The sequence below is a fragment of the Pocillopora damicornis genome, chromosome 13, assembly GCF_964200805.1.
Source record: "Pocillopora damicornis chromosome 13, jaPocDami1.2, whole genome shotgun sequence".
NCBI lineage: Eukaryota > Metazoa > Cnidaria > Anthozoa > Scleractinia > Pocilloporidae > Pocillopora > Pocillopora damicornis.
In genome coordinates, this window is record NC_142682.1 from 16,294,452 (window position 1) to 16,311,029 (window position 16,578).

At 37.9% G+C, this 16,578-nt stretch overlaps 2 protein-coding genes across 2 annotated transcripts; both read left to right on the top strand.

The window, feature by feature from the left end:
• Positions 1-1,176: 1,176 nt before the first annotated feature.
• Positions 1,177-3,393, top strand: LOC149035701 (fibrinogen-like protein A). Its single transcript, XM_089191321.1, has 3 exons — positions 1,177-1,186; positions 1,754-2,014; positions 2,611-3,393. Exons 1-3 carry the CDS (start codon positions 1,177-1,179, stop codon positions 2,976-2,978), a joined length of 639 nt encoding a protein of 212 aa, XP_089047447.1. The 3' UTR covers positions 2,979-3,393.
• Positions 3,394-6,171: 2,778 nt separating this feature from the next.
• On the top strand, positions 6,172-13,873 carry LOC149035702 (uncharacterized). The gene is made up of 5 exons (XM_089190956.1): positions 6,172-6,741; positions 11,001-11,278; positions 11,921-12,038; positions 12,542-12,798; positions 13,283-13,873. The coding sequence occupies exons 1-5, from the start codon at positions 6,660-6,662 to the stop codon at positions 13,655-13,657; spliced, it is 1,110 nt and encodes a 369-aa protein (XP_089047082.1). The 5' UTR covers positions 6,172-6,659; the 3' UTR covers positions 13,658-13,873.
• Positions 13,874-16,578: the final 2,705 nt, after the last annotated feature.

The window sequence follows — 16,578 nt, forward strand, 5'->3', positions numbered from 1 at the left end:
ATCCATTTGTATTATGAATATTTCGTTCAATTCAACTGATAATCACGCAGTTCCATTAGAAGGACGAAGTCGAAATTGCCAACCTTCGTAACGAGAGGTTATTCAATTCTTGTCTTAAGTCATTCTCTTTCAGCGGTCAGTGTCGTTGTCAGGTGCAGATATTCAAGTCAATGTATAATTGGCTTCCTAGCGTGAGAAAAGTTGTTTTTGTTTACGAATTAAGGACGGTAACTGTTATGTGGCTTAAAAAATATAATCAGAGATGCATTTCGAACTCGCCTTAGAACAATGTCAACAAAAGATGTGTTAATGGTTGTCGGTGACATTGAAAATAAAATCAGTTAACCACTAAGAAGTTCTGGCGCAATCGCACATTTTCTTTCATTTTTTATCTTTCATTTTTTTTTTATATGATGTACGTCTGTATCCACGGCGGGGAGCCATCGCTTTTCGTCCAAATTTGATAAAAGTTCTTGAATTCTTGTTAACAAATAGAGAAGCCTTGACTGTGCTCTTTTCTGTTATAAAGCAAGCAGGAAGCGGCTAGAGCACGAAAGAAGTGTAGGGAGAAACACGAGACGTAATCAAGACCGCTCGGGATGACAGTGCCGTAAAACTCGGCTGCAGTGACTGATGTGGCCTTCCACTCGAAGCATCGGAAAGGATATCAGAGCAAATCATTATTTTTTCACTCGAAGGGCGGCCGGTGTAGCTTCTGAGGCTTTCTTCACTGCGATGACCAGAGATCGCATAATGAACTAGCCGCGATGGGCCTCGGCATGATCGCAGTCGCTCTGACGCTTTCATGATTAGAATGAATTTTGACATCATTCCTTTTTTGTTCTGCTTTGTTTTTGAACATAAAACTTTATATACTATACGAGTGTTAGCTTTATTTGATTTTTATGACCGTACGTAAGCTCACAATCTAGCTGAGAGTGAAAACCTTTAAAACTCGGACTGTCCATTTTGTTTTCTCTTTGAAGATTTTCGTCTGTGCTCTCGTTTTAATAACGTAAATTACGGCGCCTGGCATGTTTACAAACCTTGGTTTGGTTCTCCTGTTGCTACTTGCCAGCTTGCCAGAAATTTCCTCTAGTGTCTTACATCAACTTCAAACTTGAAGCGTTTTCTTAATCAAAAAAATTACAAGAATTGGTTCAGAGCTTGTCCAAGATGGCAGCGAGTGCGTATTTTCCTGTTTGGAAATCACTTCGTGTTTTTCGTATAACCTGGCTGTATTTCCTGATAAGTGGGGACAATTTTTGTGTCAACTGCTTCCGTCCGATAAGTACATGGAATCCGATGAAGAATCCCATATTCCATCATTTCAGTAAAACTGGAAGTGCAATCTTGTTTCAGTTTAAGCTATACGTCCCCTCCCAATTTAAGTAAATCAATTGGGGCTGCTGCTAATAGGAAAGCGCATGATTGAAAGTGTCATTTGACAGCTGTGATTTCGTATGATAACTTCACTCAAGAGAATATAAACTGTAATTCTCTTGTCTCAGTGACACGGACCTGGTCATAGAAATAGTAGTCCTTTTGTTAGAAGGAAAACTTAGCTTGTCAAACTTAAATATCTCGATTTTGTTAAAAACGAAGAAGACTCCGACACGCCGAGCGTAGAAGGGGGAGGGGAGTTAGGTCACTTTGCTCTGACATCTTCTTCTTTTTCTTCTTCATAAGTCATACTGATACGCCAACTTCTTTTAGCCACATAAACTCTGTTATTATTTCTTTTAATGTTCAGGTCCATTTGTTGGACTTCATTGCCTGGACATTAAGGAACGAGGTTTTTCCCGGAGTAATGGCTTGTACTGGTTGGACCCGGATGGAGGAAGCCATTCCAATGCACTTCAGGCCTACTGTGACATGACGTCACACAATGGAGGATGGACCATGTGTTACACTACCGATGAATATGTCAGACCTAAGAGTGAGGTCACATACAACGCCCAGTTTCCTTATGGAAGTGACGGCTACAGAACCGATTGCAACAACATCCCAGTAAGTTTGTTAGCAGACGTTAATGATCATACCACAGACATTCCTTTACGCGAGATTTTAATATAAACCACATTACTCTATTATCGTCGTTGGGCACATGCAATTGAATATAGCAGTTTCGTGAAAGGTTGTCGGAAAAAAGTGTAAAAGTGCACGTGATAACTCCGAAAGATATTGTGAGTAGGCGACCTCAAGATTTCAAAAAATCTGAGAAAACGTCATTCGAAGAACGAGACACAGTGGATTTGATTGATTAACGGATTTATTTCGCTTAGTGAAGTAAAAGGAGTTCTGAATACTCAGATTATCCTTTAACATTGTCGCTTGCACTTTTGCTTCATTCTCAAGCAAACTTTCTCGAAACAGCTGTATGTAAATAACTCAATGTGACCACCTTGCTTCTAGGACTGCACAAAAAAGCCGCCAATAACAAGTACCTGTTTGCTCGTTGATGTTAATGTTGTTCAAATTTATTGCTCTATCTCTTTTAAATTACGTTTTAGACAGACTGACTCCTCCATTCTGTATTGATTCTCCTTACTCTGCTTTCCACCAGAATTATTAAGTTTATTATTTCATTATGATTATTTCGGTTCACAGAAATCATCTTTGAGGATCACAAAACTGGAAAGAAGATTTACTTCAAGTCACGAAACAATCAAGCTATTAAGGCCTCCCTCAATTACGGAAAATCTGCATACTCCTATGGGTTGTGGGACGGTGTGGGGGCTGATCCAGCTTATTCCTACCAGCTTCTGATTTGTGATGATCCGTTCTACAGGGGCTTCCTGATTTCTGCCTACACAGGGGGTTGTTTTATGACATGCACCTATTGGTGCTCCGATGTTAGCGCGTCATTCTTCCGCACTGCGTTCACTACTTCACATGGCCAGAAGGGTGGCGTGGCATTTGGTGAAAAAGGTCATGAAGTCCATGATAAAAGGCGCATCAGTATCGGCCTACGATAAGTTTTCTCCTTTCTTGGTTCCATGGTAAACACAAAGGCAGACCTAGATATAACATGCATTTATTTCAAATGTTTTCTGAGCGTTCAATCAGTAAAAGTTTGCTTGCTGGTACTAGTAATATCCTTTTTGTTCTTCTCTCCTTGACAACAAGTTATTCATCATCATTGGTCATAATAATTGTGTTAAGAGATTCGTCGCTGCTATTCTTTCGGAGATTGCTTACTTTTGAAGCAAGATAACAGATAACGTTAACCCTTAACTCCAAAATGTAGCGGTGATCAGCATGTAATATCTCGATGTAACACGAGAGTCTGAACACTTAAACAAGTGTCAAGTTAGAATAATTATGGACTTCATGTGTTTGTATAGATGTGTCAATACGCCGCCACCACCTCTAAATATAGAAGTAATGGTTATCGAACTGAGTGAAGTGCAATTTGGTCTGAAATCATACCCTTGTTTTCAAATCAGACGAGCGCGCAGCGCATGTTTGATTTCAAATCACAAGAATCATTTCAGTCCAAAGTTGCAATAAACGAAGTTCAATTACCACTTTATCACATCTATTTTGAATCGCAAAATTCAGTCACTCAATACCAGATTTTTTCCCGGCTATACAGGTATTTTATTGATCCAATGTAATGAGCTGGTTTGTAAAAAGTTGCAAAATTTGCCTCTCATTTTCCTGCAATTTGATTGATTTCTTCAAATAAGCCTTGAAATTTGTTTGGTTGCTGTGTTTTAGTAAAGCTGTCTCATTGGCTAGGAAAAAGATGCGATTAAGAACATAATGTGGTGCAATTTGTGATTAAATCGCATCGATGAGAGCCAGTCAGTTTGCGGGGATCACAGTCAAGTGATTTTAATATGGATGTAGTATAACCGCATGTCCGGGCCGGACATGCAGTTTTGGCCTTCCAAACAACGTCTTTATTGATCAGGCGGAGAACGTCACAAACTGCTAGCACAACAACCTTCTATTTTGGATTAGGAACTCGTAACAAGCCATAATAACCTGCAAAACACATCAAAGATTACCCAGAGAAGCGAAATTCGAAACAGGAACTATCTAAACTTACCATATGATGAAAGGAGGGAAACATTAGAGACAAAGCACAATTTCAGAGCAAACTAAGTTCACCACGGGCGACTGAAAAGAAATGAAAATTTGAAGAACAAGCTACTGAGGCTTCATGTTCTTACGAATCTATAGAAAAACGAAAAAATTGAGGAATGGACTTAAGAAATTGTTGAGGAATAGCCTTGACACTGCATGTTATTCTGTGAGGAGCTTGTGAAAGGAAAATTCTTGAGATAACTGTATAGAGATCCTTTCTTACTTTGCGAATCATACCAGATAAGCGAGATGAGGTTGGCAAGATTTTGATGTTTGGGTATTCTTAATCTGAGTACGTATTGTAAAAACAATTTGCTGGGTTTTGTCAACGAGTTCATAATGGATTTTGGTCACAGTAGAGAATTTCTAAAGCTGACTGTTTGAATGTTTGCTCGCCGTCATAACGCTCTAAAAACTCGAGATTGGTAGTGAAGGTTATACGTTGAGAGCGTGGTAATATTTAAATACCTACAGCTTTACGGCAGTTCTTTCCTTTAAATCCTGGTATTCATGTGCACTTATAATTATCATCGACACGCTTGGCCACACAAGTTGAACCGTTCCGACAAGGATTGCTGGAGCAAGGGTTTTGTGTAGAGGACATTAAGTTATATGAAGTAGCATAGAGCCATGTATTAGTAGCATGAAACAACATCATGGACTCATTATTTATTAAACAAGTCTATCATTTGATGGTCTGTGACTGGTAGAAACTAAAGTTAGGCAAAACTGATAAAGGAACTGAATTACACGGAATGCAAAATTAGGGAAGGTGGGCGGATGAAATTAGCATGGAACTATATTATTATTTATTTTGTCAAGCTTGAATTCAAATAAGATATAATACGCGGAAAACATTTCTTTCCATCTTTGATCTCAGTATTCCCAAATCTTTGTCAAATACAGTTAGCACAAATACGTTTAATCTTACCGGAACACTGAAGTGATTATAACTGAATTGGACTGTAGATCAATTTATCCAAGTTGTGGATCAATATTTGTTCCCGGGAAACCGAGCTCGATATAGATGACTCGAGCTCGAGAGCCTATCCGAGGCAATTTCTTTTGTATGTTAAAGTGTATTTGTTTCCCATATTTGCCTCATACTACACGGAAGAATGAATGAAGACAAGCATTGGCTGTGACAGAATGATTTTGAATTTCTGCTACAAAGCTTTAACCGAGCGCAGCAATAAATATCTTTCCAGTTAACTACAGTGACTTTTATTAAAGTATAAAGCAATGGTAACGGAGAGCATTTCCGTGTCAGTGATATTCCATTGTTCATTCTCGCATCGCCTATCGCAGCAGAAGCGATAAGTTATTCATAAATATCTCAAGTTAGAAAGTGGCTGAATTTTGTTTTGCTTTCTTTTTTATTTTTGTCTTTTTTTGGGGGGGAGGGGGGGAGGGGGGGGAGGGGGGGGAGAGGGGGCTAAGAAGCATCTAACTGTTTTTTAAGTTAAACTGCTAGTGATAACATTTACTTGAAAATTGTAAATGAAGGAACATCAGTTGCCTTTGATGATATCATTTGTTTACTCACTCCCTGAAACACAAGACTATCCAACTAAACAAATATAATGTTACGGTTTCAAGATCTTTTGAAGTAACCGTTGAATTTTTTGCAAACTGAAATGAGATGAGGGTGATATCCTCTTACGTGTGTATGTCATCCCGTGTAATTTAGCCAAAATGAACCGATGTGTTTATGTTACATGCATCTATGACGCTTATGTTTAGAGCGAAAGCGTAAGCCAATATTTGCTTGGCTCTTTCTCAGCTTTTCAAACTGAGAAAGCTGGTTTGACGCCTTCTCTCGAAAGCTAGAATGCAATTCATCAAAGCGGGTTTTTTTTAATGGTTTGTGCCTTCGACATGAATTTTTAAGCTTGTATAGCAAAACATTTGGCAATCGCAACGGTCCTCTATAGTTGTCCCCCATTGGACGCATTTAGTTGTCACTAATTTTAAACTTAAAATTAAGATTGCGGAGTTTTCTATAAATTCATTTATTCTTAAACCATAATTACATTGAGGAACTTCTTAGGACATTATTCAAATCAAATGTTTGCCTATTTGTCCACTTTAGTCTATTTGAAAAGATTTCATAGACAAAACTGTTAATAATGTTTGGAAAGCTTCAAGTGCTCTGCAAAAATAAATCTCAGAATTACAAAAGACAAGCGACCACAGCTATCCATTATACGTCAGAGAGTTATTGATTAGCTGCAGGACATTATTTCATCTTTTCAGACTCAGACTCAAGGGGAGAGCTTAGAGCTGTATGAATGAAACTGTCAATTACTATTATCAGTTAATGAAAATAATAATATAGGTAAGCTCTCGTTTTGCAGGTGTTATCTCTTTGCTATTCGCTTTTCATAATTTATCATTACAAGTATAACATTTACTTTGCCTTGGCCAATAGAAATGCATTGCTTTAAAAAAAAAACAAACAAAAACAAGCCCTGGGTCATTAACTTCCAGAAGCGATTATTAAGTTCCTGTATTGATTACTGCTCTTCGATAGTCCTGCTGATGAATAATCTGAAGCTCGGAAAATGACACACAGCCTCTCACAACATAGAAGCTGTCTTTTTACGATGATAACCTTTATCTTGTTTACCCTGGTCAAGTCACAAGGTACGTTCTTTTCAATGTTTTATCGATGAATTCTTAATTTCTCTTGATGATAATGACGACGACGACGTGGATGATGATTTAGATTACGAGAAGGTAACTTCCCCATTAATTCACAACTTGTCCATAGTTTTCCTCTCAAAGCTTCGAACAATCGAGATGTACATTAAAAACCAGCGGACTTTTAAGAATTACTTGGGCCAATATTTACTTGGAGACTCCCTATACCAAAGAAACCGTTTAATGCTCGATTTTTGACGGGTTTTTCGTTTACACGAACCGTTAACGAAATTTTAAAACAGAATTAAATTATAATCCCCATGCTGCAATATAGCAGGGGTAAATTCGCGTCGGTGCGAAGTCGCCTCGCTGCCCCATGAACACCCCGAAATGACTGGTTACCTGATTATTACATATGCGTTATTGACCAAACCTAAGGTCAAGATAACTGGGTTTTGACCGAGTTTTTTTTTGCGTTTTTATTGACCAAGACGACATTGAGTTCCATAAATAACGGAAGAGAACGAGTCTAATGTCAAGCCATGCTCGGTCAAAAAGGATTTATCATACAACAAAGAGATTTGACAAAGACACCTGTGTTTGTAGCACAGTAAATCCACGAGAGTTGTTTATGCTTCGTTTTTTTTACTGTCTTCTACCTCTGAACTCAATTATAGACTCAGCTTCTCTTAGTTCTTCTTACACACTTCACTTTTGTCAGAGGCCACAACTAGAATCCCTTGGGGGTATGATAAATAATTCATAACCAAAATTAGAGCTTTTAACAAACGGTGAGGCTGTAATAAGTTACGAACTTACGAACCATAAATAACGGAACCATAAATAACGGAACCATAAATAACGGAAGAGAACGCTCGACGTAACTACAAACATTTACTTCAAATCGTGTGCATATCATCCAGATTCCGAGTGCTGCACCTTCTTTCATGGGAAATTGAGCATTCCGAAATCCTCTGAAGATACACTGTTATACTTGTATGTCATTTGAAACATCATTGTGAAGTCGGCTGATCTACACGAAACTATCCTCACACTGGTCATTTGTCATAAACATGTACGTTATCACGATGCTGTATTTCTCCGTGAAGTCTCCATCGGACGCTCTAAAGAAGACTAGAAATAGATATTTTCCATATATATCAGCAGATTTCCGCCTTCTGAAGTAAAAACAACCAAAAAAGAGGAAAACTTCGATTGAACGCTCGTAAACACTGAGAATCTGAGAGTATAAACCGTAAACCTTGTTAGCGGCAGTAATACATGTAAAACCCAGTTGTAATAGCAATTTGAACGACATAGGCATCTCCTTACAAAGAGCAGACTCGGGCAGTTATCATTTCCTAGTGACAGGAACTAAGATATTTCGAATCGTCTGAAAACTTTCAGAAAACTGTTAGAAAATTTGCATAAGATATGATGAGGAGAGACTTATCACCGCCGTAGTGTAATCAAGTGAATCAATGTTTCCTTCCATGTATTGATAAAGAAAAAATAATAACAAAGTTCGAAATAAGAGACTTAATGAAATCATAATGTCATAATTCCACCTTTCAAACAACTTATTATCCACACGTAAATCGCAACTTGTCACTTGAACAAAATTCCCCACGGTTAATATGTAATCTGGATTGCTCCACGTCCTTCGGGGAAAAAGAACAGCGATTTCATCACCATTATTTTCCATACTTTTCTCCCGGATATCTTTTAAAAGCTTAAATAAAGATGAATATAACGCAATCTCCCAATGAGCTACACGAGAGGAATTCAAAGGCCTCACCAATTTTCCCCCGAGGTGGCCGGCTCACCAGGGAGAAAAAGGAGATTGTTCGGTCCAATAACGGAGGTCTGTAGAGATTATCAAGCTAATAACTGAGAAGATTGTGCCCTTTGGTTCATCAGTGACAGCATTAATTATTTCAAATCTGTATTTCGCGGTCCAAGTAACACCAAAAATAGTTCTTTTGTAATTTTGTAAGCACTTTCTATAGCATTTTATTGTCAAGGGAAATAAATCTCAAGGCTCAAAGCCAATATAACGTTCGAGATCGTGAAAGACTTCCTGAAAAAAGCTAAATTTTTGGAAATTGATTGTTATGAAATCCCTGTTGCGTTTGCTGTACTGTAGGGATACTGAGTAGTTCAAAATCCCCACTTGATGACGATTTTCGCGCGAGTTGTACAAATTGCTATTACGGCGACTGTGTTTTACATGTAGTACTGCCGCTGACAAGTTGCGATTTTTCTGCTCAAATTCTCAGTGTTTACGAGCGTTCAATCGTTCAATTTTCTGTTTTTTTGGTTGTTTTTATTTAGAATGCGCGGAAATCTGCTGATATATCGAAAAATGTCCATTTATCGTCTTCTTTGGGGGCGACCGATGGAAACTTCATGGAGAAATACAGCGTCAGAGCGCCATCGTGACAACGTACATGTTTATGACAAATGACCGGTGTGACGATAGTTTCGTGTAGATCAGCCGACTTCAACATGTTTTAAATAACATACAAGTATAACAGTGTATCTTCAGAGGATTTCGGATTGGTGTTTGAGTTTATTTCGTTTTCCCTGTTTTACCCGGCAACAAAAATGACCGAAACTGTACCGAGATGAATAATCTATTGGTGTGTTCACATTCACTCCCAAGAAAAATTGAATAAATCAATGTAAAGAAAAATAACGTTGCTATATATGGTAGAAGTGCCAATTTGTAATGCTGTATTTAGCTTGAGATAGAGAAAGCAATATTTCACTCTTTTTTGCGTCGTCTTTGTATGAAAATGAGGCCCCTGGCCTCGAACAAGCAGCCGTTGTTACACTGGCAACAAGAGTGCTGCGACCTTTAAAAAGGGCATTTTTAACACTCACTTTGATTATTCAGCTTGACTCTTCAGTCCTAAAAGAAAACCATAAATACATTTGTTTTTTTCAAATGAAAGTTTTTTGGAAATTGAGACCCATATTTGACACGCACCATGCACACGAAAGTCAAATTTCACGAGCCGCGCTTTTTTTCGCTGCGTCTTGTTTTCTTTCTTTATTTTCCTATTCTTTTTTTCTCGGCAAAACTGACTCTTAACGAAACTCCTCTTTTCATCTTTTTTCGCTTTTTCCCCCTTTTTTCAGAAGTGGTTTCACACGATGTTGAATGTTTTTATTGTTGCAACGTCAAAGAAAACGGACGATCCATGTGAACTGAACATTTGGGAGTCAAACGATGGAGATCAAAATAACGAAAAACGGGTTCAGTTTGTTATGAGCACTGAAACAGAATTGCTTTTTTTTTTTTATAACTAAATGCACTGGAAAGGCTCGACATAGCTCAAAATCCTTCACAGAAAGTCTGACTCGATCATCATCGCTATGGTAACATTTTGGTTAACACTCAGGTATAACAGCCTGAAGCTTTAAATCATTGCTCACAAATCGGTCACTACTCAATTGAACTATACTCATAAAGTAGACCTGCCTCCAAATGTTTTTTAGGAGAGTTTTAATGTGGTTAAATTTAGTTGTTAAGTGTAAGAATTAACAAATTTTAACCTCTAGTCGTGTAAAAGTTAACCGTCAATTTGTTTTTCAATCGCAATAGAAAGGAATTAAACAGCTGTAAAATGGCCAAAATTTTAATCGTTATTTAGATGTCCTCTATTAAACCTACTTTGTCGTAAAGGATTTAACTCATGGAAATGATAACGGGGCATTCTCTCTGATATTTCCATTCAACATAAATTTGGCTTTTGTTTTGAACAGCCCTGTTAAATTTTTTCCATTAAGTATCTTTAAGCATAATTTTGAATAATAATATTGTAATAACAGACCATCGCTCTTTGTGATAATAGAAATAAGCTGTCGCTATTTTTAAAAATACTTGTCGCACTTCGGAGGGAAAAGGTACTTAAACGAAGCAACCTGAAACGTCCTAGTAAAAACACAGCAGTTGACTTCTATTAAACTATTTCCGATTTAACGGCGGGTTGGAATAACTCGGGCCAACTCAATATTGTGCTATTTTACCGAGACTTTGATCAATAAAAATTAAGGGTTCTCATGCATTTTAACCTCGCTGCTATGGTATATCCTGTCTCTTACGTAAGAATACACTCAGCCACTATCCTGTCTAAAAGTGTTTCAGAAAGCGCACTCCTTTAATATAGATTTTAGATTCAGACAAGAAATCATTTTAGGAGATTTTTCCACAGCTTTGATGAAACTAACATGAATGTAATTCCTTCTGTTAAAAGGTGTTCGGCAAGATTTTGATGAGCCGGGTGTATCATATGCGAACTTCAAGCACGAACAGTTTTCCTACTTAAACATCACAAGAATCGATTCAAAACTTGTCCAAAAGGACACCGAGTGTGGATTGGCTTGTTTACAAGTCACTTCATGTTCTTCTTTTAACCTGGCTACATTTCCTGATATCAACGGAAAACTGTTGTGTGAACTTCTACCTTCTGACAAGCACAGGGTGCCCAATGAATTGATTCACAATCCGATGTTTGATCATTTCAGTAAAACGGTGAGTGTAGTTTGAATCGAAAAACACTCTAGTAACATCACAATTATCGTAAATGAAGATAAACCTTTCCAAGAGTTTTAGCAAATTCAGAGATTAGAGTAAGATAATTATTTTGAAAAGACATTATTTCGCGTGATCGGCAGTCGCATTATCGATTTTATACGTTATGATTTTCTGGCTAAGCTTCATAAAAGATGGGTATGTGAAACAGTTCTGATCATTGTAGATTAAGGAGTATACGACGTGAACATGGCTGATATATTTGTGAAGTTTGCAGACTATAATAAATCCAACTTGTATTTAGGGACCAAACAACGGCTGCGATCAAGGAGACTATCTACAACTGCTTGTGCCTGGTCTCCTTGATCACAGCTGTTGTTTGGTCCTCGTCAAGCCACGCGTTCAATAGTTGGAGGGGGCGAGAGCGCGTTTCATGTGGAGACCCAACTCTTACACGTATGTGAGAATAATTCCTTGGTTAACTTGGCACGTATGTTAAGTTCACTACGTCGCCTCTGAATGTTCTTATTCTTGTGGTAATGAGCCCAAAAGGTCTTGAAAATAAGTAATGTTTTGATTATTGTCAAAACGCATTTTTATCTGGGATGATAAAGTTAACTTTCTCCTGTTTTGTGGAAACAGAGTCCCTGCATCAACGATCCTTGCATAAACAAAGGAAAATGTGTTGCCAAATTCAAAGATGGCGATTATTACTGCAGTTGGTGTCCTCGATTTTACAACGGAAAAGACTGCAAAACAGGTATCGTAATAAGAAATTCACGCTTTTTCTGTCCCTTTCTTTCTTATTCGTTACAATTCCCTTCATTTCCATCTCTTTCGTTCACAGTTGAACATAGTTCAACCCCGTGTTATTACCCTCTAATGGCCTACAAAGGGTTCCAATTTCAGAACAAGCTGATATAGATGTGGGAAACAGAGATAAGAGGCCCGAAAAAAGTTTAGACTCTCTGGTTGTAGCCTTCATAGGCCTTTTTCCTATATGCCTTAGTAGATGTTGCTGATTCTTCTTCATCAAAGTGTCACAATACATGCATCTTGTATTTCAATATTTCACTCTGACGAAGGGGCATTGAATGTTCACTCGCCGTTGCTAAGCTTGCGGTTAGAAGCGCATTAACGTACGGTGACCCATTTTCTCACCTCATCGGTGTAAAATATACGTTCTGGCATGAAAATCAGAAAGTGAAATTTCTCTTTCCTTACATAAAGATTAATAATTACTTCGATTCAATTAATAATCAGGCCCCTTTGTTGGAAAGAATTGCTTGGACATCAAGGAGCGAAGTCTCTCACAAGGAGATGGCATGTACTGGTTAGACCCGGATAGAGGAAGCCATTCCAATGCATTCCTGGCCTACTGCGACATGACGTCATACAATGGAGGATGGGCCATGTGTTACACTACCGATGAATATATCAAACCTAAGACTGAGGTCACATACAACGCCTCTTTTCCTTATGGAACTGTGGGCTACAGAAGTAACTGTAACAATATCCAAGTAAGTTCCCAATCACCCGTGGTTACTTTTCCGAATCCTTTGAATTATTGCAGTGTTATAACTGCACAAAGTCAAGTCCAAACAGAGTTCGAATCGAGTACACTTATGGAGGTGACGGCTACAGAACCGATTGCAACAACATCCTAGTAACTTTGTTAGCTGATATTAATCATCATACCATCGATATTCCGTTGTGCGAGATTTTAATGTAAAACACATTACTCCATTATCGTCCTTGGTCAAATGCAATTGAATATAGCAGTTTCGTGAAAGGTTGTCGGAAAAAAGTGTAAAAGTGCACGTTATAACCCCGAAAGATCTTGTGAGTAGTTGACATCAGGATTTCAGAAAATCTGAAAAAACGTCACTCTAAGAACGAGGCACAGTGGGTTTGATTGATTGACTGTTTTATCACGCTTATTAAAATAAAAGGAGTGCCGGATACTCAGATTATCCTTTAACATTATCATTACGATTATTTCAGTTCACAGAAATCATCTTTGAAGATCACCAAACTGGAAAGAAGATTTACTTCAAGTCCCGAAACAATCAAGCTATTAAGGCCTCCCTCAATTACGGAAAATCTGCAGACACCTATGGATTGTGGGATGGGGTGGGGGCTGATCCGGCTTATTCCTACCAGCTTCTGATTTGTGATGATCCGTTCTACAGGGGCTTCCTGATTTCTGCCCACACAGGAGGTTGTTTCAAGAAATGCACCGATTGGTGCTCCGATGTTAGTGCGTCATTCTTCCGCACTGCGTTCACTTATTCACATGGCCAGAAGGGTGGTGTGGCATTTGGTGAAAAAGGTCATGATGCCCATGATAAAAGGCGCATCAGTATCGGCCTACGATAAGTTTTCTCCTTTCCTGGTCCCGTTGTAAACACTAAGGCAGACCTAATATGCATTTATTTCAAATATTTTCTGGGAGTGCAATTCGTAAATAGTTGCACGTTGGTACTGGAAAGTTCCTCTTATTTCTTCTCTCTCTCCCTTCAATCCACACGGCACTCCTGACACCATTGTAAACGCAATGAACACTTGAGTCAGACCAAGTTATTCATCGTCACAGGTCCTATTAATTGTATTTAGAGACTAGTCGCTGCTCTGCTTTTCTTTTTGATGTTACTTACTTTTGAAGAATAGAAGAACGGCCGTCGTCAAATTTTATGACGTTAACCCTCAACTCCAAAAATGTAGCGGCGATTAGCATGTAATATCTCGATGTAAAGTCTGAACAATTAAACGAGTGTTAAGTTGCAGTCAGAATAACTGTGGACTTCATGTGTTTGTATAGATGTGTCGATACGCCACCACCTCTAAATATGTAAGTAATGGTTATCGATCTGACTGAAGTGCAATTTGGTCCAAAATTATAAGCTCGATTTGAAATCACAAGAATGATTTCAGACATAATAATATACATGAAAAGATTACTCAGCTATGATTGGTTGAGATAAATGCAGTTCTTAGGTAATTCAGTGCAGAAGAGGGTTAATTCAATGAAAAGAAAGTAACAAATCAGACATTCTGATTGGTCAATAATCAAAGAAACTCACAGACGGCCAATCAAATGCGAGCCTTGGATGTCGCAACAAAATTTGAAAACTTGCCAGCGAAACAATGGCCCGCGTTTTAGGTAGGTTTTCTTTGGCCAAAGCGGCCGAAAAACGGCTCAAACAACAAAAATACTGTAAAAAGCACTGTTTTTTGGTTGTCGGTTTGGAAAAAGTGGTGTTTAGAGAAGGGAATCGCCAAGGAAATCGAAAATTACGAACCGAGCCAGCTTAACACTTTGCTCGAGCGATCCAACGCCGAAATTAAAAACAAACATGATTAAATCTCGGAAACGACGATTCCATTTCATAGAAAGTGATTAAGACACGGACTGAAAAATTCCTTGAACTGTTTAGCCGGACTTTGAATTTTTTTGCGCCTTAAACGTGTGAAGATATCATTGCATATTATTTATTTGATCGTACGCGGTTGTTTTGACCGAACGCACGGTTTGAACAAATTATTTTTGCACTTGATGCGCGCGCTTTGCTTATTATGCATTTAGAATTTCTAAAGCTGACTGTTTGAATGTTTGCTCTGAATAATTTCTTTTAGCTTTCTTTGAGCTTTTGTTTCCTATATTTGTCTCATCCTACACGGAAGAACGAATAAGGACAAGCCTTGCCTGTAACAGAATGATTTTGAATTTCTGCTACAAAGCTTTGACCGAGTGCAACAATAAATATCTTTGGAGTTAAGTACTCGATTAAAGTATAATGCAATGGTAGTGGAGAGCATTTTCGTGTTAGTGATATTCCATTGTTCATTCGTAGCAGAAGCGGTAAGCTATTAAAAAATATCTCAAGTTAGATAGCGACTGAATTTTATTTTGCTTTGTTTTTGATTTTTGTTTTTTTTGGGGGGAATAGCATCTTTGAGCCTAGTGTTGAGGAAAGGTCGAATTGTTGTTTTAATCAAACTGCTAGTAATAACACTTCACTTGAAAATTGTAAATGAATGAACTTCAGTTGCCTTTGATGATATCATTTGTTTACTCACTCCCTGAAACACAAGGCTATCCAACCAAACAAATATAATGTTACACTTTCAAGACCTTTTAAAGAAGCTGTTGAATCTTTTGCAAACTAAAATAAGATGTGTATTTCATTCAATTACAAAATTTAGCCAAAATGCATTGTTTTTTTTATGTTCCATGCATCTATGACATAAATGTTTAGAGAGAAAGCGTGAGCTAATATTTGCTCTTCTGAGAAAGTTGGTTTGACGTCTTCTCTCGAAAGCTAGAATGCATTCATCAAAGCGTTTTGTTTTAACGATTTGTGCGTCCGACGTGAATTTTAAGGCTTGTATAGCAAAAATTTTGTAACCCGAAATTTTAAGTCCCTTAAAGTTGTTCCCCATTAGACGCGTCTTGTAATTTAGTTGTTGCTAATTTTAAATTTAAACATTAATATTGCAGAACTTTCTATGAATTCATTTATTTTTAAATCATACTTCCACTGAGGAACTTCTAAGGACATTATTTAAATTAAATGTTTGCCCGTTTGTCCACTTATATCTAATTGAAAAGATCTCGGACGACTTTTTATTCTGTCTGAAAGGCCTCGTCTACTCTGCAAAAATTAATGTCAGATTAACGAAAGAAAAGCGACCACAGATATTCATTATACGTCAGAGAGTTAGTGATTAGCTGCAGGACATTCGTCTTTCCAAACTTAGACGTAGGAGGAAAGCTTAGAGCTGTAAGAATGATACTGTCAATTAATATTATCAGTTATTGAGAAGAGTTTTGAAGTAAGGTAACAAAAGCTGTTAACTTTCATCTGATATCGCCAATTACGGGTATAATATTTACTTTGCCTCGGTCAATAGAAATGCATTACTTAAAAAAAACACAAGCCTTAAGTAATTAACTTCCGGAAGCGACTATTAACTTCCTGTATTAATTACTGCTCTTCAATAGTGTGGGCCTGTAATAAAAAATTATCTGCTTCTTCGAATTTGATTCAAAACGTTTGAGAGTGGATGCTTATACGTTAAATCACATCTGAAGTATACATATCGCACAAATCAAATAAGCTGAGGAACCGTTCGGTCGGATGGGGGGGAATGGGGGAGTTCGTAGGATTTTGGTTGTGTCACGATAAAATTCACCTGTATCCCCCACAGGGCTCTGTAATATTCCGATGACCCTATGACCCCTCCCCCTCACGGGCAGTTAGTTGTCTGTAGTCTATCCTTTACACAGGTGTTAACGA